Source organism: Phaenicophaeus curvirostris, chromosome 12 (genome assembly GCF_032191515.1).
Source record: "Phaenicophaeus curvirostris isolate KB17595 chromosome 12, BPBGC_Pcur_1.0, whole genome shotgun sequence".
NCBI lineage: Eukaryota > Metazoa > Chordata > Aves > Cuculiformes > Cuculidae > Phaenicophaeus > Phaenicophaeus curvirostris.
Window position 1 is genome coordinate 6,280,357 of NC_091403.1, and position 22,345 is coordinate 6,302,701.

At 44.3% G+C, this 22,345-nt stretch overlaps 3 protein-coding genes across 6 annotated transcripts; 2 read left to right on the forward strand and 1 right to left on the reverse strand.

Annotated features, from left to right (window-relative positions):
• The first annotated feature begins 288 nt into the window (after positions 1 to 288).
• SQOR (sulfide quinone oxidoreductase) lies at positions 289 to 12,635 on the forward strand. Its single transcript, XM_069867004.1, has 10 exons — positions 289 to 549; positions 4,791 to 5,042; positions 5,305 to 5,475; positions 5,983 to 6,036; positions 7,496 to 7,690; positions 8,572 to 8,781; positions 9,039 to 9,222; positions 9,970 to 10,037; positions 10,925 to 11,103; positions 11,460 to 12,635. The coding sequence occupies exons 2-10, from the start codon at positions 4,809 to 4,811 to the stop codon at positions 11,515 to 11,517; spliced, it is 1,353 nt and encodes a 450-aa protein (XP_069723105.1). The 5' UTR covers positions 289 to 549; positions 4,791 to 4,808; the 3' UTR covers positions 11,518 to 12,635.
• Positions 12,219 to 15,590, reverse strand: LOC138725794 (nicotinamide riboside kinase 2-like). Its single transcript, XM_069867014.1, has 8 exons — positions 15,321 to 15,590; positions 15,080 to 15,170; positions 14,155 to 14,200; positions 13,831 to 14,017; positions 13,550 to 13,621; positions 12,817 to 12,923; positions 12,508 to 12,599; positions 12,219 to 12,400 (listed from the first exon to the last, which is right to left on the reverse strand). The coding sequence occupies exons 1-8, from the start codon at positions 15,344 to 15,346 to the stop codon at positions 12,395 to 12,397; spliced, it is 627 nt and encodes a 208-aa protein (XP_069723115.1). The 5' UTR covers positions 15,347 to 15,590; the 3' UTR covers positions 12,219 to 12,394.
• Positions 15,591 to 18,239: 2,649 nt separating this feature from the next.
• LOC138725700 (CDC42 small effector protein 2-B-like) lies at positions 18,240 to 22,117 on the forward strand. Of its 4 annotated transcripts, none has more exons than XM_069866847.1 (5): positions 18,240 to 18,829; positions 20,136 to 20,252; positions 20,373 to 20,569; positions 21,041 to 21,142; positions 21,684 to 22,117. In XM_069866847.1, exons 3-5 carry the CDS (start codon positions 20,516 to 20,518, stop codon positions 21,756 to 21,758), a joined length of 231 nt encoding a protein of 76 aa, XP_069722948.1. In that variant the 5' UTR covers positions 18,240 to 18,829; positions 20,136 to 20,252; positions 20,373 to 20,515; the 3' UTR covers positions 21,759 to 22,117. The 4 variants fall into 4 exon arrangements, with proteins under 4 accessions (XP_069722948.1, XP_069722950.1, XP_069722951.1 ...); XM_069866849.1 differs by having other exon boundaries at positions 18,240 to 18,818; XM_069866850.1 differs by lacking the exon at positions 20,136 to 20,252 and having other exon boundaries at positions 18,240 to 18,818.
• Positions 22,118 to 22,345: the final 228 nt, after the last annotated feature.

Below are 22,345 nucleotides of genomic sequence, written 5' to 3' on the forward strand. Positions count from 1 at the left end.
CGATGTTTGTTGCCTGGATGCGGCACGAGACTGACACCTGCACCGGTTCTCAAATTGGCACCTGCTGAATGTCTCCTGCTTCTCAGTTGCACGCAGGCGGTGAAGCAGCCTTGTGGCATCTTCCCTTTCCCCCGTTCCATGCACCTTCCCACAACTGGCTGCGTATCAGCTAAAGTTTTACCTGGGCTCAAACTTTGTCCCAGGAGGGGAAGGTGGAGCCTGAGAAGGAAATGGGCGGACATGTGGTCTGGGTCTCTTGGTTGCTCAACGTGCATGAGTTGACGCAAGTAGTTTTGTCTGTGTATGTTACTCTCAGCACTAATCTTTGCACGATGCTTGGCTTGACAAAGACAACCTAGTAGGTTAACGGCTGCTATTGCTTCACAGGGTCACCACATCATAAATCAAAGGCCTTGTAAAGCTTTTGAGGAAAACATTTTCAAGCTTGGCTCAGCTGTGAGCTGCGATCAGCCGAATGGGAAGGAGAGATGCCAGCCCTGCTGTCTGCCGGTGCCTAACCGAAAGGACCCTCTCTTTCCGTGTATCCAGGTGAGTTACACCCTGATCTCAGGTCAGGACTTGTAGAACGGTTTGGGTTGGAAGGGAGCTCAAAGTTCATTTAATTCCACCCCCCCAGCGATGGGCAGGGACACCTCCCACCAGCCCAGGCCGCCCCAAAGCCCCATCCAGCCCCCCCGACCACCTGCAGGGCTGGGGCAGCCGCAGCCTCACCAACCGCACGGTTAAACGCGCCCTGCGCCGCCCTGCTGGGACCGGCCGGCTGGGGCAGCGGTCGCTGTGGACTTGGAACGACGTTTAGGGATAAAAAGAGAAACGCCCGCCCTGGGCCCGCCCCACGCTCCGGCTGCGGCTCCGCGACCCGAGAGGCGAGTGGGGAGCGGGGGGAACCGGGGGGGGGGGGAACTGGGGAGCCGGGGGGGGAGAACGCGGCGTGGGGAGCGCGGAACCGCGGGGGCTGCCGGGCAGCCCCGGCCCCTCGGGGGGCTCCAAGGGGATCTGAACAGGCTGGACCGCTGGGCTGAGACCCACGGCAGGAGGTTTAACGAGGCCAAATGCCGGGTGCTGCGCTTGGGGCACAACAACCCTGTGCAGCTACAGACTAGGAGAAGTCTGTCTAGAAAGCTGCCTGGAGGAGAGGGACCTGGGGGTGTTGGTTGACAGCGACTGAACAGGAGCCAGCAGGGGCCCAGGTGGCCAAGAAGGCCAATGGCATCTTGGCTTGGATCAGACACGGCGTGACCAGCAGGGCCAGGGAGGTTCTTCTCCCTCTGTACTCGGCACTGGTGAGACCGCTCCTCGAATCCTGTGTTCAGTTCTGGGCCCCTCACCACAAGAAGGATGTTGAGGCTCTGGAGCGAGTCCAGAGAAGAGCAACGAAGCTGGTGAGGGGGTTGGAGAACAGGCCTTATGAGGAACGGCTGAGAGAGCTGGGGGTGTTTAGCCTGGAGAAGAGGAGGCTGAGGGGAGACCTCATTGCTCTCTACAACTGCCTGAAATCAGTGTTTTGAATTTTCTTTTTTTCCTTCTAACTGAAATACTATTTTCATGCTTGTCCTACCTTAACCATTCAAATGCTAAATAATACTAAGCTCTCCTGGTCAGTCCTAACTCTGACTTTCTTAAAGTGCATTTTCTTCAGTGTTAATTAAACAAACTTATTCTGAAGGCATCCTAGTAAAAGGGAAGAGAGACAGGCTGAGAGAGTTGGGCTTGTTCAGCCTGGGGAAGAGAAGCCTCCAAGGAGACCTTATAGTGACCTTCCAGTACCTGAAGGGGCTGCAGGAAAGCTGAGGAGGAGCTGTTTACAAAGGCTTGTGGTGATAGGATAAGGAGCAATGGGTGTAAACTGGAGAGGGGCAAATTTAGACTAGACATAAGGAGGAATTTCTTCACTATGAGGCTGGTGAGGTGCTGGCCCAGGCTCCCCAGGGAAGCTGTGGCTGCCCCGTCCCTGGAGGGGTTCAAGGCCAGGTTGGATGGGGCTTTGGGCAGCCTGGTCTGGTGGGAGGTGTCCCTGCCCAGGGCAGGAGGGGTAGAACTGGATGATCCTTCAGGTCCCTTCCGACCCAAACTATTCTATGATTCTATTTCTGAATGGAGGTGCGGCAGTCACTGTCTATCTTCAGACTAAGTCTTTTGTTAAAAAAGGAAATTAAAAAAAGCTTTGAGATGCTAACTATGCTGGTAGTAATGCCATTTTTTTTCTGTATTTATAGTGAGTCACATTGCCCTGATTTTTACACGGTGCTCGTTATGCTGTGCTGCAGCAGTGTTCTGCAAGCTGCCAGCACTGTAACAAACTATTGTGTATTGAAAGGGTTTGTAGAACAGACTGGGCTCTCCCGGTGACAGGACTAACTTTGAACAGAACTGTCTCGGGCTAAGCAGAGCCCTCCCTGTGGTGAACGTGTGTGGTAGGCTTCACCTTTCTAGGCAGTGCTCCAAGGCTTGGATGCGGATCTTCATTAGGAATGTGATTCCATGCCAACTAAAGCCCGTATCAACAGTTGTAGTTTAAAGAATGATGGATAAGTATGTTGTGTGTAAAAGCTTAAAATCCCAGCCCAGTTCAGTAGACTAATTATGATTTTTCCACTTAACCTTCATTTTTGATTTCTAATTCCCCTATTCCTTCATCTCCAGTGGCCGGAGTAGAGGGCTGAAGTGGTGTTGGCTGACTCAGTCATACAGCTGCCGTCTTACTTGGGAGTTTAAGATGAAGGATTTTGCAGGGTTTTTTGCTGTCTGCAGATGACGCTTCACATTGCTTGTTTCTGCATAGTCTGAAACAGCAGCAACGTTCTCATCTGCTGTTAGTTAAGACACATCTTTTGTGTGTTTACAAGTGTGCTTACTTCAAAATCTGGTCAGAGAGAATAATCATTCCTTAGTTAGCAGTATCAAAACGGAATCTGTTTCTCTTGATCTGGACATGCTGTGTGTTGTCAGCCAGCAGGCCACCGTGCCTGTTCTGTGTGTTTAATAAAGCCCAAAGCAAAATCTGGCTTTCCTGAGGTTCCGGAAACAGGATGTCTCTCTTAAAACTGTGTCACAAACAGAAGTTGTAAAAGCATTAATCTCTCTCCCTGACCTAGAGAAAGTAGAACACATGTTCATTGCGTAATTTTTATTTCTACGGCTATAATAATTTCCTCCTCTTGCTCGAGCAGTCTGTCTACATCTTTAAATAACTGCCTGCGCTAGATAGGCGATAAACAGTCTTCTAAAGTAAAACTAACTTATTCTACAGTTAGTGTTTTTATTTTGAATGGGAAAGGAAGATAGGGAGAATGCATCTGTAAAATAAAATGATTTAAATTGTTCTTACAGGGGACACCTCTGAAATTTTCTCACTCTGTTCCAAATTAATTGTACTGTAGGGGTTAATAATGGAACTTCATAGCGAATTCGGGGTACATGGAGATGAAAAGTGTTACGATAGCACGTGAAGGTGCAGAATTAATTGCTCAAATACATCTGGAAGAGAGGAGAATTTTTGAAGGTGACCTTGGAAGATTTTCTTTAAAATATTTGAGGTTTCTATCTTAGTATTCAAATTTCTCTCTATAGGAGCTACAAATGAGTTCTACCATTCTAAAAGCGCTGGAATTCTTGTCTCATTACTCAAGGAATTAAACAAAAGGGAGCAGTTATAGAACACGTGAAAGTCTTGTCATAGGCTTCTTCTCAACTTACAATGCTTACTCATTCTTTATTGGCACTGTGGCAATAAGGAACTGAATTAAAATGCATTTATACCTGTTTTATCATTGAAAAGCAAAAACCTGATATCCAGTGTGTGCAAACAATGGATTTAGAACAGGAAAAGCTTTTGTTCATTCTAACAGGGACGGAAACATGGGTTAACCTTGACTGCCTTCTAGATAACACAATTGCATATCCAGTGCTGCAATTGTCAAGATATATCAGGCTTTAGAGTTCTAGCTGTCTCTTGTCAGGTGACACGATACCCCTGTGCTAAGGGTGAGTATGGGTTTCTGACCTCCATTTCCAGACACTTTGCTGATATAAAAGCTGAAGTGACCATGGATGGAGAGCTAAGTGTTTTGGATATACCCAAAGCTCCCAGATGTAGAAAGTTGTATACTCTTGTTTCATTTAACTTTGTTTCCCAATCAAGCTTAGGGCTTACTAATTCTCTTGCAAGAATTCTCTTGCAGACTAATACACTTGCCCTTGCTCAAAGCAGCATAGACCTTGGCAAGCTTACCCTGATGGCTTGCACCCTGGAGAGGCACACGATGTGTGCGTGTGCCAGTATATCCTAACATTAAAATACACGTGTAATGGTTTGTTTGGCTGACACACTACAGTTAGTGGAATGGCAAATGGCTCTCAGTATGTTCACACAACCGCCTTGTTCAATATTTCAGAGATCCACAACACCTAGTGAATTCTTGTTCCTTTTTGCGGCACTCATCTCTTCAGGACTGTAATACGATAGCTGAAGTTGCAGCATATGCATCGTGATAGGATCAGATACACGTTCCTGCCATGATAACCAGAAAATGTTCTTATGCTATGTTAGAGTTCATTTGCTTGTATGACATTTCAATTTCGGGACAGATGCCATGATTGTCTTTTTTGTTTTCTTATCCAAATTGATTACAGTCCATTTGCAGATTAGTGGTTTAGCAGCAACAAAAGTTTGGTATTATAATTCTTGCCTTGAAGACTCATCCAAGCATATAAATAAATACAAATTCTGCCTGCTGTAACGGTTCCTGGTGCCTGTCCTTATCTTGTAGCTTCCCACTTACTGGAAGATGTCAGCAATTGGAGTAGTGTCCTCCTGTTCCTGTCTCCGTCCTGGTGTGTGGCTGCTGAAACCAGGAATGCAAAAGATGAGCTCCCTGGGGTTACATACGGCAGCCAGGTGTGCGGCCAAGGATTATTTTGAAGTCCTTGTGTTGGGTGGAGGTGCTGGTGGAATCACCATGAGTGCTCGGATGAAGAGGAAAGTTGGGGCAGGAAATGTGGCTGTTGTCGAGCCAAGTGAGGTGAGTCTTCCTAAGTTTTACTTATACGACCATGTTGGTCTGATTCTCATCCCTCCCCAGCACCACATTTTTAACTGCAGAGAGGAAGCCAACAACCCAGTGCTTCGTGTGAATTTGCTCTATGATTAGAGATGCCTCTATCCCTCCAGCATGCCATGTCTTTCTTATTTATACAGCTCTTTTGTTAAGAAAAATACATTGTTGAGAGCACATTGCTTCCCTTTAAACAGTTCTTAAATGTTCATTTGAATATTTCTTCCAGACTCATTACTATCAGCCGCTGTGGACCCTGGTTGGTGGTGGTGCAAAGCAGCTGGCAGCTTCGGCACGTCCAATGGGAAGCGTAATGCCTAAAGGTGTTGAGTGGATCAAATCTCGAGTCACAGCACTGGATCCAGATAAGAACTGCGTCTGGCTGGAGAATGATACAAAGGTAGTAATGTACAAAAAAGTTTTAATTTCTTGTTCTGTGTCATGAGCTCCCTGTCCACCTCCTGCAGATCCCCTTGGAACTGCCTATAGAGCAAGACCTTCATCCAGCATGTAGGAGGCCAGGAAATTCCACTTAGTCTTATGAGAAGTACTTGATCCTAAAATCTGTTTCTAATAAAACCCGTTATAGATTACTAGGTTACAATAACATGAACGTAAAGTATCATTATCATAAGTATCCTCACTTTCTGTAGTGAATTGAACACAAAAGAGAGAATATTTTACTCCAAACACTTGGGTTTGTGTATAGCAAAGGCTGTGTGTATAACTCATAATGCAGTTAGCGTTTTAACTATAAATTATTCTGCTAGCTTAACATTTACTTAATGATGCTCCCTGTATTTCCTTCCCTTACGACTGTGCTGTCAGATAACTTAAATTTGCTTTGAGGTAGTGTTTTGGGTTTTGTCTAAAATAGATTTATTTTTTTTCCCCCGTTACACAACAGGTATCTTACAAGTATCTGATAATCGCCCTTGGGATTAGTCTGCATTACGAAAAGGTATTTACTTTACAGTAATCATATTTGTACTAGTTTTAATGGTAACACTTACCTTTATAATTCACTAAAGTAAATGGATTTTCAGTACGCTTTTTTTACTGCAAGATACTGAATGCTAGTATGAATTAGAAAGCCAGAAGACAGCCTAACGACTGTACTCCTTCCACAGACCTCTGTTTAATAACCCAAATTACCCTTGGGAAGATCTTTTAAGGCAGCTTTTTTGCATCTCTGTAGCAATATCAGCAGATGGGGCAGCAAGTTAAATCTAGAACTTAAAGGCAGTCTGTAATAATGAGATAATAACGTGTGCTGACTGAAGTCCAAAGCATCTCTAATGTAAACAGAAGCAAGGAACACACAGCAGTCAGTAAAATCTGTCCCACAGAATTAATTTGAACTACCCTCACCTTTCCTAAAGGATGCACTTCAAAAGGAACCAGCTGAGTTACCACACTTGTGTTTAAATAGGCCCAGGAGCCATTTATTAGGTTCCCTGCACACGTTATGCACTCAGAGGAAAATGTTAATACCATTGTACAGCAGAGGAACGACCACAGTGATCTGTTGGAGGAGTAGAACACAAAGGTCACACCAGATAAATCCTGGTGGTTAGGTCAGTGGGATGAGAAACCGCATTGTGTTCAGTGACCCTCTCTGTCCTCGTGTATCTCTTCAGTACAACCTGATAAGACTAAACTCAGTGTTCAGTAGTAGAAGCCGTGTAATACAATTAATTGCTGTTACTTTGTAGTGAATAGAATTTGTTGTAACAGATTCACGTGGCTTTAAAATGAAAGTGGCCAGTTTAAAAAGAGGGAAGTTTTTTTCTTATTTGTCTTCACCAAGGGCATGCTTCCTGACTGTAACGTCCCAAACACATCCCAGTGCGTGTAACACGACTGAGTTTTCTCACAGAATTTTTGCAATCCGTTACTTTGAAATGGGGACAAACCCCCTTTCTCACAAGCAGATGCTCTGGCGTTGAAGGGGAACAATTATTTGAGACAGTAGAGTTAAAAAAAAAAGCATCTAGGAAATACAAGCATCTGCAACTGGCTGCTCAAAAGTTTAATTAAAACCTCATACATTTTCATAATGTCTTTTTTCCATATGACTTTTACTTATAATCATGTGACTTTATATATTCTTACTCTGAATTTCATGCACTAGTCTACAAAAAAACTGGGTGTGGGTCTGCACTGAACACTTTATGCTACAGATGTTGCAGACCAGAGTAATTTCAGTAAATATTAAATCTACTAAATCATCTACTAAATTCTAATGGAGATATGTTTGATTGCCAGGCTTATTTTAAACAAAGGCAGCTAGCAAGTATGTATGGGCTTGCTTTTTGCTAGAGGCTTCTTAACTAGCTCTTTCTCAAGTCTGCATTTCATACTTGATGTTGACGAAACTTTTCCCATCTGTACTTTAAACCATAATTTTATTTTCTTAGATCAAAGGACTGCCGGAGGGTTTTCGTCACCCTAAAATAGGTTCCAATTATTCAGTTCATACGGTAGAGAAAACATGGAAAGCTATACAAGATTTCAAGGAAGGAAATGCTATCTTCACATTTCCAAATACCCCAGTGAAGTGTGCAGGGGCTCCTCAGAAGATCATGTATTTATCAGAAGCCTACTGGAGGAAGGTAAGTCTTTTACTCTCTCTGCCAGTGCTTGTTGACACAGTTGGAAGGAAGGCTTGTTCTAAGGTATTCGTGTTTATCTTTAAAACAAATAAAATTGCACAAGAGGAAGGTGACTCAGGATTATTAAATAAAAGTGATTGAGTTGCTTTTTCTGTTACTAATGTATAATAAATGAAGCTAACTCAATCATACATAAATATTTAGTGTATAGTTGATACTGGAGAAACTTCCAGAGTTGAGAATCCATAAAGAAAGAACTAGTTACCCTGCTTCTGGTGAGCTACAGATATGAGTGCTCTCAGCCTAATTTGTAACTTCAGGTGGTGCACTAAAATATCGCTGGCTGGAATTAAGTAATTCTTGTTACTTTAAGTGCTTAATAGCTGTTGCCATTTGTCTTTCTGCTAGTCTGAAAAGTGGCAACGCTTTCTCCCTGTAGCGCACTGTCTCAGCCTTAGCCAGGCTGTTAAAATGAGCTTAGTGGAAACAAAAAACTTCAAGGGGAAGTGTCAGGCTTCATATGTGTTTAAGTTTCATGGGCTGTTTACTGGATGAGTTTCTGAATAATGCATAGAACTGAAGGTTTCAGAAAGCTATATACTACTAAGCTGCTACAAATGGTTAACTTGCATACAGCACTTTCTTGGTGAATTGCAGCCACCTCTCCTCACTACCGGTTTGGGGTGGGGGTGTCTTGGGTGTCTTTGGGGTGGGGTGGGGGAAACAGCTGTATCTCAAGAATTCTAATGTTAGTACTTCATTAATAATTGAACTGCATTAACGGTTCTATCAGCTTTTCAGCAGTGCAGCGTAGTGCTTTTGTCTCTGGTAGCTTGTCATAGTTTCTTAATGGAAAAGGCTAATTTGATCTGTCTGTGCAGACAGGAAAACGTTCCAAAGCAAACATAATGTTCAACACTTCACTTGGTGTCATTTTTGGTGTGAAGAAGTATGCTGATGCATTGCTTGAAATAATAAAGGAGCGGAATATTGCTGTTAGCTACAAGCACAACCTTGTGGAAGTTCGAGCGGACAAGCAGGAAGCTGTGTTTGAAAACCTGGACAAACCCGGAGAGACTGAAGTTCATCAGGTCGGGAGCTTTCAGACCTCTAGTTTGGTCGATTTTAGTTTCCTTGGGTGTTAGGACATAACTGCCACACTATAGTAACATAACGTCTGCTTTGTTGTATACTGCCCTTACCTCCCAAGAGCAGCATCTCTAACTTTAGATGCCTGTTTAGCAGATTAAAAAGTTTGAAACCCCTCCCCACATGGCTGTTAATGTCAATGCAGGTTTGATTTGCTGTGATACACTAGCTATAGTGCCTTTTCTTTCTTTCTGTCTAGTATGAAATGCTTCATGTCACACCCCCGATGGGGCCACCCGATGTACTCATCAACAGTCCTGTCTCCGATGGAATTGGCTGGGTGGATGTAGATAAGGAAACTCTGCAACATAAGAAATATCCTAATGTCTTTGGTATTGGAGACTGCACCAACCTTCCAACATCCAAAACTGCTGCAGCTGTAGGTAAAGTTGTGTGTTTGTGTGTGTCATGAAAAGTGTGGGAGTGACACTAAGCTTTTTGTTTAGTTTTACTCCTGAGCTCTTAACTTCAATTGTTTCCAGACCCAAGTCTCCTGGGCCAACTAATTAGCTACAGACTGTGCTGATGCTATTAGCCCATAGTTCTCTGGTTCCAAATGCCTCACAGATGAACTAATTCTGTGTTCACAGAGTGTGCTACTCTTGCATCCCATCATCATTCAGTAACAAAACTTTCTGCTCTATCTTAGCAGCTCATGTGTATGTGTCAGCTAACTGATAAGTCACTAGTGACTGTTCGGTACTTGTAGCCACAGGCTCCAATATAACAACACTTCAGGCATAGGGTCTCACAACTAAAACAAAAGCAAACCCTTCAAAAAAACCTCCAAAGAAAAAAAAAGAAAGGCTATACATTATGTTACTGGAGCAGGGGAAGAGGATCAGTATGCAGTACGTAATTGGTGTAGCTCAAAGAATGATCTAGTCCACTCTTGCAGCAAATGGATGTAGAACACTTCTCTTACAGCACTCGAAACGAAACAAAACTTCAGTGTGTAAATTCTCAGTGTTTAGAAAGACTGAACAAGTATAATGTGGCACAGGAGAATGGATATAGAATAAAAACATACAGGTCAGGTTTCATTTACATTTAGCAATGTGGAAACAGTGAGCCCGAAACAAAGTCTTCATATGTTTTTTTTTTTTTCCTCTCCTTTCTTTATAATGTAGCTGCCCAGTCTGGAGTGCTTGATCAAACCATTTCCCTGGTAATGAAGAACCAGTTGCCAACTAAAAAGGTACCTGCAGATCTTGTCATAGGGAGGATTTGTTTTGAATGTTTTCTCCATTCTTATGCAGGAAGTCTTGCAAGTAGCTAAACCCTGTGAACCGGAAGGCAGGGAGGGGTTTGCAGCAGCAACTCGAGTGCTAAAAGATTCAAGTCATAATAGCAATCTATTTGCACAATTTTTGATACTGCCTTTAAAAATATTACCTATTTAATTCCTTGACTTCTGTTGTTAAGACATTGAAAAGCTGATTAGTCTGTGTACTTCCAATGCAGATGACTTATTTAGAGTGAGACTGTTGACTTGTATAATCCCTACTAGAAGAAAAAAACCTTGCAAACTTTGCACATCTGTATGACGTTGAGTGTGCCTTCCCTGTGTAGAACATGTTCTTTTAAGGAGTTAAATAGAAGTTTTTTACTACAGATGTTAAACTTGTTACTGTGTTCAAATTTGTAAGGCTTGGCTCTCATTTTACATATGGCTTCTGAATTAATATTCCTTGGGGTACTCACTTTAATATCACCCTTACTCCTGTGATCCTTTGGAAGGTCCTAAAACTAGATTTAAGATCCTGTTTATATGCTGTCAGGTAAAGCTATCAGCAACTCGTAGTCTCATCTGCTGGTCACAATAATAATCAGCAATTAATGACACAAAGCCCTATTGTTCTAGGTTAGTTCTAATTTAAGCAAATCTGAAATCTATGTTTGAAATAAAATAGCTTGGTATTAGGGCTATTAAACCATAATTGACTTAGCAGTCTTCTAAATTCTGTGGCATTAATACAGAAACCTCCTCGTAACTTGTTTTGAAGCATGAATGTTAACAGCATTTAATACCTCAGCACTTAAACTTCATGCAGATTAATGAGAAAGGGATGTTCTTCCTTGCAGTACGATGGATATACTTCCTGCCCCCTAGTAACAGGCTACAACAAGGTGATTCTAGCAGAATTTGACTACGATGCTCAGCCTTTGGAGACCTTTCCCATCGACCAGAGTAAGGAGAGAGTAAGCATGTACCACATGAAAGCGGATATGATGCCTTTTCTCTACTGGAACGCACTACTTAAGTAAGTACCTCCGGTCTGAGCTGGTGTGATCATCCAGAAAAAAAAGTCCAATACGAGATCCCTGTTCCAGCCTAGTTCCCTAGTAGAACAGAAGCAAAAGTGCGCCTTTAGTCATGATTAAGGCATTGACTTTCTCAGGATTCTGGGCACTTAAGCTATGAACAGAGGTTGGTTCAAGCAGACCAGGGTTGAATTGCACAGAGGGCATCCCTTGGCTGATTGAAAACCTCACTGAACCAAATATGAGTCTCCAAAACCCTCACAAGCATCTCTTGGCAAGCATGGTACCTGATGGCAGTTAAACACTTAGAAGGAAATACATAAAAGTTGATGAAAACACCTTTCTCTGTTTCTAGGGGATACTGGGGTGGACCAGCTCCTGTCAGAAAGCTGATGCACCTGGGCTTTAAGTAACTGCTGGTCCATGTTGGTCAAACACTTGTGAAGAAAAAGGACTGCTCTCACAATGGATCAATGCACATCTTCCCTCTTGGACTACCTAGACTGATTTATTTTTTCTTTTTTAATCAAGTGTTTGCCCTAAATTCACTTTTCCCCCTACTGCAGATTAACCCTTCATATGCTTCCACTCCTCTTCTATGAAAACCAAGGGGCTTTAAACTACTTCTGTATCCACATGGGAGTCTGAACTTGCCTTAAGCTACAGCTCACTACTGAAATCTTCTAGAGCCAGCTCTGTTAAAGCTGTTGTATGTGTAAAACTTTCTTGCTGACTCTTAAACTGAGTTATCTGCCTCCAAATCAATGCGTGCACTGGATTTAAGAGCAATTCAATGCTAGTAAAATGGCCTGAAAACTTGTTTTTTAATTTTTGAAGAGCAACATCAATCCTAATTTCATGAAGAAGCACAGTTGTTGTCTAATTAAATGGATTAGAGAAATGAATGCAGGTTACTGAAAGAACTCAAAGCAGTACACGTGGGTATACAAACACTCTTCGAGGATAGTTGGGCCACTTCACATCAGTTCTGCTAACATGTTTTACTCTCCCGGGTTAAGGACATGCTGAAAAGAATTCCCATTGGACTGGAGATTGGGAGAAGACAGGTCAGCTGAGGCCACATACTAGGCACAAACTGAAGCACAAATTAAGGTGACAGACAAGGGGGAGAAGTGCTTTTTAATCATGACCATGTATAACTCAGTTTCAAGGTAAGATAGAACAAAGAATTCAAGAGTTGGGAGTCTTCACAGAAGCTGGAATTTTAGCGGCAGTCAGGTAGACAGCGTGGAGCAAACAGGAATCATCTTCGCTCTCAGCAGCAGCGGCTTATTTCTAAACAGAAAGACAGACATGAACATATGTCATATTAGCTTCGTGCTTTTCAACACAGCCTTTAAAAGTGTAGCCTTTGAGTTGCAACTACAGGCATGAACATGTACCTGCATCTTGAGTAATTCTTCAATCTTGTTCTGGATCTGTCCATACACATCATTAAACAGTTCCTCCTTTGATTTTGTTCCATTCAAGTGCACTTAAAAAAAAAAATAAAAAGAGCACTGTAACTGAATGTTTCTGAAAGCCTGCCAGATCCTCATTTAAAGAGCACGCTCTTGACTGGTATTAGTGATATATACTCCATCCACCTGCTCCAGCTCCTCCCATGCATTTAGCCAGTAAGTATATCCCAGGTTTGAAAAGCATTCTCAAAAAGCAATCTTTCAGAAGAGCTTTTGTCATTAAAGACTTACCTACATCTACTCCAAGATCTTCCATTATCTTCCTGTGCTTTACATACATAGGCCAAACGTGGCCATCAAACAAGCCAGGTGGATCTGGTACAGTGTAGTTCCTTGAACTATAAATTAAGACATCGTTATTTCAGAGCAGTGTAGTTACAGTTATAATTCATTCCATTTCCCTACATACTAGCATGAGCCTGTTGCCTCCAGTGTAATTTCTGAGCTTACCCGAAGTCAGGTACTTAGCATAAGCTGCAAGCATAAAGATATGAAAAAAGAAATTGGAATTTGATGTGCAGGTTGAAAGTGTTCAAGATGCAAAAAGGATTCCCAAGACAGACTGATCTTAATGTTGATGAATAACCTTCCTTAAAGCTTTAGCAGAAGTTTGGGTAAAATAGCTGTCTGCTTATTCCTCTGAAACTGAACTTTTTCAAGTTTAGCATGTCATTTGCATTAAGAGCCGCGCACGTGTACAACGCAGTCAAATAGAAAATGCCAATATAGTTCAGGACCTGGGAACCATATAATTGGAGAACCAGAAAGGGAGAAAGACTAGTGAAAGATCTGTGCAGAAACTGAGCAGCTGCCTTTTGGGTTGGTTTGGTGAAGGAAGCTACCATCATGCAACGAAAGAGCTACATGACTGTTTATCCTGTTATCCAAAAGCTTTAAAGAGAAAGGGTCTTAACAGAGTAAGATCTTACTGGGCTAGCATGGGAACTTAGAAAGATGAACTTACCTCCTTCTCCTTTTACACTCTTCGTATGGAATGGAAAGAAAATACCGATGGTGGAATACATCAATTAGTGGCCTGGAAGAGATACATTTCGTTACAGCTAGACTGCTTGATTACTAGCAACAAATGGAAATATAAACTTTATTAGAGCTACTTCAGACTTATGACATCTGAACAGGAGTCAATACTGGCCACTAAATCTTAGGTAAGAACAGGTCTTTTTATTCCACTGGAGGTTTGCTTATCATGTAAAAGTCAAAATATATCAAGTTGTATTTGATTACCTGTAGGTGTAAAGCAGGAAGCCTTCAACAATAAGAATGTGGATTGTTTCATCTCCTCCCTCCTTATCTTGCAAGATCTGGGCATCCAGTGTGTTGTTGATCCCATGAGAACGTTCAAACTTGACTGGATTTTTTATCCAAGCATTTATAGTACTCATCATAGCTTCCATATCTAATGCACTAATCACTAAGACAAAACACACAACTATCACTAAGCAGTAATAAGTATCACCTAGTAATAATCAGTATAAAAAAGTGCACAGAAAAGATCAAAATCATTCAAGTTTTGAGTTACACTTTCGTAGCATTGTAGCAAAGCCTTACCATCATACTGTTTAAACCCATCTTCAACTTCTATTTGATCTTGGGGCTGAAAAAGTGAAAAAAACAAAACCTGCTTAGTCAGTACAGCTTCTGGGAAGCTCAATACCCATTTCAGAGCAAGATTCTAACCCAGAGCTACACAGAGGCATCTTAACCCTCCCCCAGGTTTCTTCACATGCAGATAAAAAGCAGTAGTAACAAGGCTAAGATAAAGCAGCCTGCTTCTCGTATCTTCCCACCAACACAAGTGCACTGGCTCCAAGAACACAAAGTCACCAGGACACAGGGCAGTGAGGCTCACGCATTGGGACTGCAGAGGCACTGCCGCAGCCAGTACAGGGGGAGTGGGCAGAAGGCAGCAGGGGTCACCCCTTGATACAGAAAATGCCAGCAAATAATCTCTCCAAGACTCATTTTTTAGCGTTTTAGAAAGCAAGCGTCCTTTATGAGGCCAGGGCAACACAAGGCAGTGATCCCCATCAATTGTGTGCAGCGAGATGAGAGCTGGGACAGATTTCCTACTTCCATGCAGATGGATAAATTTTCCCGGAAATCTTATACATATTCTATTACTTTCAAAGCAACAATTTTAATCTTCTCAAGAGCTTCATAACAGTCAGAACTCTTGCTCATTTGGAGCTTTGGCTCCAGCTCTGCCCTTGCCTTTGAGATGGGGAAAGGCTGCAAACAGAGGGGCTGGCAGAGGAGACACAGGCTCAGCACCGATCGCACTGAGCACGAGGCGATATCACCTTCAAGGGGTGAGCAGCGTCTGCAAAACACTGCTTGAAAGAAAACCGTGCTGCCTAACTTTCAAAGAACACCATTATTTAGATGAAACTTAACTCTCCTTTCGCTTCAATCAAAGATGTACCCCTTTTTGTCACCGTGACCCTTTGGCGCACCCCCCCCCCCCCCGCCTCACCTTGAAGAAGTCATCCTGGTGCACCACGCTGCAGTTGGGCAGGGCCTGCATCAACCTGCGGGTCAGGGTGGTTTTGCCTCCGTTCGTGACCCTGCGGCGAGAGGAGAGACACCGCCCGTCGGGCACCGGCGACACCGACCCCCCCCAACCCCCTCAGTGCGGCACGAGGCTGGGGGCGGGGGAGGGACACGGACGCGGACGCAGGGGGGACACGGACACGGGGGGGATCCCCTCTCCTCACCCGCCGATGCCGATGATGATGTTCATGGTGGGCCTGGCCCGGCCCGCGGGGAGCGGGGCCTCCGGAACCGGCTGCCACGCGCCTGAGCGCCCGGGGAGAGGGGGAAAGGAAGGAAGGAAGGAAGGAAAGGGACGGAGAAAGAGGAGGAGGAGGTGGAAAGGGGGAGAAAAACCCAACGTCAACTGCCGGGCAGCGCCATGGCCGCGGGAGGAGGGAGCAGCGGCACCGCGGGTCCGCGCCGCACCCGAGCGCTGCGCAAAGGGAGGCGGCCGCGCGCCGCGTGCGGCTTCCCCTCGCGGCCCCGCGCGCCCATTGGGCGTCGCCCGCCCCGCCGCAGCCAATGGGGAGCGCGGGCCGCGCGGCGCCGAGCGGCGATTGGTCCCCGCGCCTTCGCTCCCGCCCCGCGGGGAGGCGGTGAGGCCGCTCATTGGCTGCTGAGCGGGGGGCGGGGCGGATGAGCCGAAGGGCGGTGCGGCTGCGCCAATGGCGGGGGAGCTGCGCCAATAGCGAGAGCCGGCTGCGGCAGTGGGAGGGGCGGCTACGCCTATGGCGGGGGAGCTACGCCAATGGCGGGGGAGCTACGCCAATGGCGGGGATGCTACGCCAATGGCGGGTGCGGCTAATCCAATCGCAGGGGCGCCTGCGCCGATAGCGAGGGCCGGCTACGCCAATGGCGTGGGAGCTACGCCAATGGCGGGGGCTGTGGCAAAGAGGGGCGTGTCTTTGATTGAAGCGAAAGGAGAGTTAAGTTTCATCTAAATAATGGTGTTCTTTGAAAGTTAGGCAGCACGGTTTTCTTTCACGAGTGTTTTGCAGGCGCTGCTCATCCCTTGAAGGTGATACCGCCTCGTGCTCAGTGCGATCGGTGCTGAGCAGGTGTCTCCTCTGCCAGCCCCTCTGTTTGCAGCCTTTCCCCATCTCAAAGGCAAGGGCAGAGCTGGAGCCAAAGCTCCAAATGAGCGAGAGTTCTCACCGTTGTGAAGCTCCTAAGAATATTAAAATCGGTGCTTTGAAAGTAATAGAATATGCATAAGATTTCTGGGAAAAATGACACGTGTAAGTGGGAGATGTGTTCTGTCCCAGCTCTCATCTCGCTGCACGCAGCTGCCTCGTGAGGAGAAAGGATGCTCGCCTTCTGAAACGCCAAATCGAGTCTTACAGAGCGAATTTGCTGGCGTTTTCGGTCTCACAGGAAACTCAGCACGGAGGGTTTGTCTCCTGTGTCCCTCGGTCTCAGAGGAAGGGCGCTGCCCTGCTCCTGTGGCTGGAGGAGCCCGTGTCCCCCAGCAGCCACGTTCATCCCTTGGCCGTGTTCTGCCATCACTGGGACTCCTGCGAACCATGGAAAACCACGGGACTGGAAACCCTGCTGTGCCTGAGGGGCTTCACCTCTTCTTGTTAAGCCTTTTCCTCTTCTATCAAGAAATAAAACTTGCGGTCACACTTTCTTACAAAAATTATTTAATCTGAGTGTATTCTTAGTAACATTAAATTCCCTAATTTGCACGCTGGTGATTCAGCTCAATGCTATGACAAAGCTGGCGGTTGCTGTGCTGCGAATCATAGAATCACCAGCTTGGAAGAGACCCATCGGATCATCGAGTCCAACCATTCCTATCAAACACTAAACCATGCCCCTTAGCACCTCGTCCACCCGTCCCTTAAACCCCTCCAGGGAAGGTGACTCAACCCCCTCCCTGGGCAGCCTCTGCCAGTGCCCAGTGACCCTTTCTGTGAAGAATTTTTTCCTAATGTCCAGCCTGAACCTCCCCTGGCGGAGCTTGAGGCCATTCCCTCTTGTCCTGTCCCCTGTCACTTGGGAGAAGAGGCCAGCACCCTCCTCTCTACAACCTCCTTTCAGGTAGTTGTAGAGAGCAATGAGGTCTCCCCTCAGCCTCCTCTTCTCCAGGCTAAACACCCCCAGCTCTCTCAGCCGCTCCTCATAAGGCCTGTTCTCCAGCCCCCTCACCAGCTTCGTTGCTCTTCTCTGGACTTGCTCCAGAGCCTCAACATCCTTCTTGTGGTGAGGGGCCCAGAACTGAACACAGGATTCGAGGAGCGGTCTCACCAGTGCCGGGTACAGAGGGAGAATAACCTCCCTGGACCTGCTGATCACTCCGTTTCTGATCCAAGCCAAGATGCCATTGGCCTTCTTGGCCACCTGGGCCACTGCTGGCTCATGTTCAGTCGCTGTCAACCAACACGTCCAGGTCCCTCTCCTCCAGGCAGCTTTCTAGACAGACTTCTCCTAGTCTGTAGCTGCACAGGGTTGTTGTGCCCCGAGTGCAGGACCCGGCATTTGGCCTTGTTAAACCTCTTGGCCTCCAGCTGGATTTCACACCATTTCCCACCACTCTCTGGGCCCGGCCAGCCAACCAGTTTTCCACCCAGGAGAGTGTGCGCCTGTCCAGGCCAGAGGCTGACAGTTTCCACTGAATGGTTCCACTTCTCGTCTTCTGTGCATTTTCAACCCAAACTATTCTACGATTCCATGTTATTTATCAACATTACTGTGCATCTCTTACCTCTACGGAGAGGGACAATTCTTTTGTTTTGATGAAGGCAAACATCTGCTTCTACCTCAAAGTACAATGCAAGAATATTTTTAATACTTTTTAATACACAGGAGTGGTAGAACAAACTGAATGTTATACTCAATAATTAAGTGGATCTAAACATTCCTAGAGGTCTCGGGCACTTTAAAGCCATGGACTCCAGAGTGGCTGCGCGTCCTGCCCATTGCATTCAGCATCTGTGTCTGCGCGTGCTAGCCATTTCCCTGGCCCTTTGTGTCTCTCTCCTCGATGATACTGCTGCTATGGTGAAAAATAGAGAGAAAGAACAACAGGATATTGTCCAGTTCTGGACTGTGTGCCAACAGTGACAAAATGTTGTTTTCTCCTCGGTTTGGGGATTCTTGTTGGCTTTTATTAGTGCTGGGCGAGCCTGAACCCATTAAGATGATTTTTAAATTCTTCCAGTTAGCGTGGAAACCTTGAGTCGCTGGAAGGAAAGTGGCGTCCCGTGCCCTGGCACAAACATTCTTGTCCTGGAGGATGACACTCTGAGTCACGCAGAGGAAAAGAAGAGTTCTGTTGTAAAAAGAACAACAGGAAGGCGTCCAGCACTGCTGTGTGCCAGGAGGACACCTGCAGAGCTACCGCAGGGGTGGAAGTGAGCCACAGGCTGTATGGATAATGCTGAGAAAACTGCACGGCTGCACAAATCTGACGCCAAACTAGGGCGCTATTTTTGGTCTCCGTTCTGCTTTTCTGACACCTGTAGGTAAGCGTGAAGCGCACAACAGACTTCTGCGGCGCCGTACAGAGCAAAGGAACCGTCGCAGGGCATGGGATCACAGTGAATCGTCTTTGCCTAGCACTCAGGATTAATTATAACCCAGGAATATGAGCTGTAAATCTGCTGGAGTTGCCAAGACAGGAGCTGGCTGCGTGCCAGCGCTTGGATGAGGACGTGCCATCCTGTCGGGACTCTCAGGTAACACCCAGGTACACACAGAGCCTCACGGAGGTCGATGGCCAAACGCTGGGGTGTATGACGGGAGGAGAGTGGGCTGAGTTCAGCTGTTATTTTGGGATGGGGATGTTTCTCTGTAATTTGATGCTTGTCTCTGTCAGTCTGCTTTTAAAATAGGTTCTTAGTGTATGGTGAGACGCTTTATGATTTCTAAGAAAATCTTAGCTTCAATACAGTCTCTTTAACATGAAATAAACCCCAAAAAATCTGCAGCTAATATGAAGTATAGGCAAAAGCTTTGGCTTTTGTGCGTTCTTATAGTTGTGTGGGCCACTGTTCCTTCTTTGCTGCACCCTAACAAGGCTTCCATGGTGATAAAGACTTGTGAGAGGATGAAGTGAGTCTGAAAATGTTAATTGAGGCAGGTAGTGACTTGTATTAAACCCACCCATTATAAAATAGAGTAATATACGACATATTCCGTAATACTGTGTCATAGAGGCCACCCAAAGTCAAGAGGCAAATGTAACAAACACTTTGAAGGATAAATAGTTGAAATTGAAAACATCTGCTTGAAGCATGAGACGTGTAAGAACACCACAAAGGTGTAAGAAATAGATGTGCTAATTACATAATTGTGGGACTACATAAGAAAAGCCTGTGAAGAGGCAAGCTTATTTTGTTTGGCTGTGAAGACCTCAGTGGGGATTCAGGAAGGCTGAGCTGGTGATGGTATAAATTCTGTTAGGCTGTTAGCTTTTAAAAAAAGAAAAAACCACCTTTTTATCAATTAGCATGCTGTATTATTATTTTAGTGATCTAGGGCATGAAGAAGTTGCCATACAAGGCTAATCTGTAGCCCTGGGTTTGGTATGGAGGAAGATATTATAAAACCAACCAGACCAGTCAGTAACCAATAAAAAGTTGGTTCTTATCATAGCAGCTTCAGGGTACTTGATGTCAGTGAGTTTCCTGGTTGTATGTGCATTGCAGGAGTGCTCTGTTAATAGTTTTATACCTTCTGGCCAGCTCTAAGCTTTGCCTGTTTCTGCTGCTGGTATAAAAAAATTTTTTTTTTTTTTTTTTTTGCTTTCTTTCTGTTTTTTGAGGGGTTTTTAGGATGGTAGAAAAGCTCAAAGTAAAGAGTGTTCTGTGTCTAAGAGCAGTAAATGTATTGGACATAAAGTAACTTCCTTTTAAATGTGTTTGCTCAATCTCTGTGCTTCTAAGATATCTTCCTTTGAAATAGCAACTGGGTTACAAGCATTGACTAGCTCTGCTTATAACCAGTTCATAAATTGTTAAACTAGCCGTGGCTTCATTTTAGCTTTGCTTCAGGTTTGTGAATGAAACCAGATCTTATACTACTGTCTGTCGGGGAGTAAATACGCAGAGTTCTTAAGCTGGGTTACTGACATGAACGTGGTTTAGATAGGTGTTACTTTTTTGGTCCGGGTATGTTTAAGAATGTTATAATCTTGGGTTTTTGTCTTCTGGAGTGTCTATTGCTCAATATTTGTTATGGAACTTTGATCTATTTTAGTGTATATTTAAATAATGATCATTTCTTTATAGGTGAAGTCATCAGATGCTTTCTGTGATCTTTACCAGTGAATCGGCACAAGCAATTCCTTTCTAAACTCACTTCAGAACCTGCATCTTGGGCCTCGGAGAAATAATTGCACTTAACAAGATCTTATTACCCCCTGAAAAATATAATGACTGAATTCCTGGTTTGTTTTAATTGGTGCAACGGTGAACAGCCCCAGCCGGTAGGTAGACTCCCAGCTGTCATCCTTTATCAGATTTGAATTTTTATCCTTTGGTTATGTGGGGAGCATTTCCATTGCGTGTTGTTTTGATTGGGATAAATGATGCACGAGCTAAAAATGGACCTGCTTAACTATGCTTAAACTATGTGTGTTTTGCCAGAAACTTGGGCCGTGTGACAGTTTGCAGTACTGGGGTTCTGACTTTCCACCATTAAAGGAAGTTTTGCTAAAACCAGATTAGCAGTAATTAAACCAGCTTTGGTCTCTTACTGCAAATAATCTGAAACTTTTAATGAGGAGTCTTTAGGGGTCACTACTGACCATCTCTTTATTTTTCCCTTCTTTTTTTTTTTCTTTTGTTTTCTTTTTTATTTATTTCTTTTACTTTATTTCTTTATTGAGATGCTTGTTTCGGTTTGAAAGCTGCTTATGTTTTCTGAGTAGAGACCTAAGATATCTTCTTTCTTATAGAAGAGGCGTCAGAGGCTGGACCGAAGCATGATAGGAGAACCAATGAACTTTGTACACACTGCGCATGTTGGGGCAGGAGAGATGAGTAGTGACTATGCATCAGTAAGTGTGCTCCTCTTGCATAAGCAGAAATCTCCGCTCAGTAACCCGTAGCGCAGATAGCTAATGAAATAGTATTTAATTGTGATAGAGAGAAAACTATGACCTTTTGTTTTCTTTTTCATCGATAGAATAGCATCAGAACAGAACTGCCCTTTGGTTTGTAAACATAAGGTACTGTGGAAGACGTATTCAGCCAGAAGTGATCATTTTCACATTGTTTCACGTTTTTTAAATATGGCAAGAACCTTTTAGATAAGGATTCTGCGGACACACGTGGTACTAGGTCCAGATAATGCATCACCCTTAATTCAAAGCTGTGCCAGAGTGAGGGATGTAAGAGTGATTTTGGACAGCAAGATCCATCTTGTGCACTGACTTGAAAAAGCATTAAGGATCCTAGGTTTCGTTGCTATTTCTTCCTACTACTGCTGGGACCCAGTACTGTAAACAAATGGCTCGTGTGCATCTTCAAATTGCTGCATTAATAGCTGATTTGGCAACTAGACTTTAAGATGCATGTTATACTACTTTCTTTTTCCAGGCTGTATCAATTCAGGACCACATGAAGTCTAAAGGTGGCTACACAAATGGCACTTCTGCAACTGTTCAGATATAGGAAACTGGGAGAAGGTTGAAATCTCCTCTGTCTTAGGAGGACACCCTGGACTGTGCTTCTGTATATTCTAAAAAGGAGTTTATTGTAAATTATCCTTAAAAGACTCAGTCATGGTAGTGTTGTAATAGTGACTGTAATTTGTCAATGTGGATGACTTCCTAGCTGCATCTCAAAAACTTCACAAAGTTGTTTTGTAGGATTAGATTAGAAGCTGGTATAAATTGTCTAGGGTTTTGATCTCTGCCTTTTTTTACCCTCAGGAAGCGCAGAGGTTGATTTATTTGGAGGCTGTCATGTTTGCACTTCTGACATGAGCTAAACAGATCTTGTAGCCTGTAATGTAACTTTGGGCCTGTTTTTTTCAGGTGGCTTAGAACCTAATGCATAAATCTGGAGCTTTGGTACCAGGTCCAGATAACGCATCACCCTAAAGTCAAAGTCAACCCGTATGTTTGGTACTTTGGTCAATTTTTTTTAGTATCTTTCAGTGCTGAATGAACTGAGATAGCTCTAGCTATAGTTAGCTGAGCCTGCAAAACCCAGCGAAACTTCTGGCTTGCTGTGATAACGCTTTTGTAGCTAAAAGT

Excerpts from the sequence above, each read along its gene's own strand:
- LOC138725794 (XM_069867014.1), bottom strand. The coding sequence starts at position 15,346 with ATGAACATCATCATCGGCATCGGCGG. Across the intron at positions 14,201-15,079 it reads ACCAGGATGACTTCTTCAAG|CCCCAAGATCAAATAGAAGT; the intron begins GTGAGGCGGGGG and ends TCACTTTTTCAG. Across the intron at positions 12,924-13,549 it reads GAGTGTAAAAGGAGAAGGAG|TTCAAGGAACTACACTGTAC; the intron begins GTAAGTTCATCT and ends CTTAATTTATAG.
- SQOR (XM_069867004.1), top strand. The coding sequence starts at position 4,809 with ATGTCAGCAATTGGAGTAGTGTCCTCCTGTTCCTGTCTCCGTCCTGGT. Across the intron at positions 7,691-8,571 it reads CAGAAGCCTACTGGAGGAAG|ACAGGAAAACGTTCCAAAGC; the intron begins GTAAGTCTTTTA and ends CTGTCTGTGCAG. Across the intron at positions 11,104-11,459 it reads TACTGGAACGCACTACTTAA|GGGATACTGGGGTGGACCAG; the intron begins GTAAGTACCTCC and ends CTCTGTTTCTAG.
- LOC138725700 (XM_069866847.1), top strand. The coding sequence starts at position 20,516 with ATGACTGAATTCCTGGTTTGTTTTAATTGGTGCAACGGTGAACAGCCC. Across the intron at positions 20,570-21,040 it reads ACGGTGAACAGCCCCAGCCG|AAGAGGCGTCAGAGGCTGGA; the intron begins GTAGGTAGACTC and ends TCTTTCTTATAG. Across the intron at positions 21,143-21,683 it reads TGAGTAGTGACTATGCATCA|GCTGTATCAATTCAGGACCA; the intron begins GTAAGTGTGCTC and ends TTCTTTTTCCAG.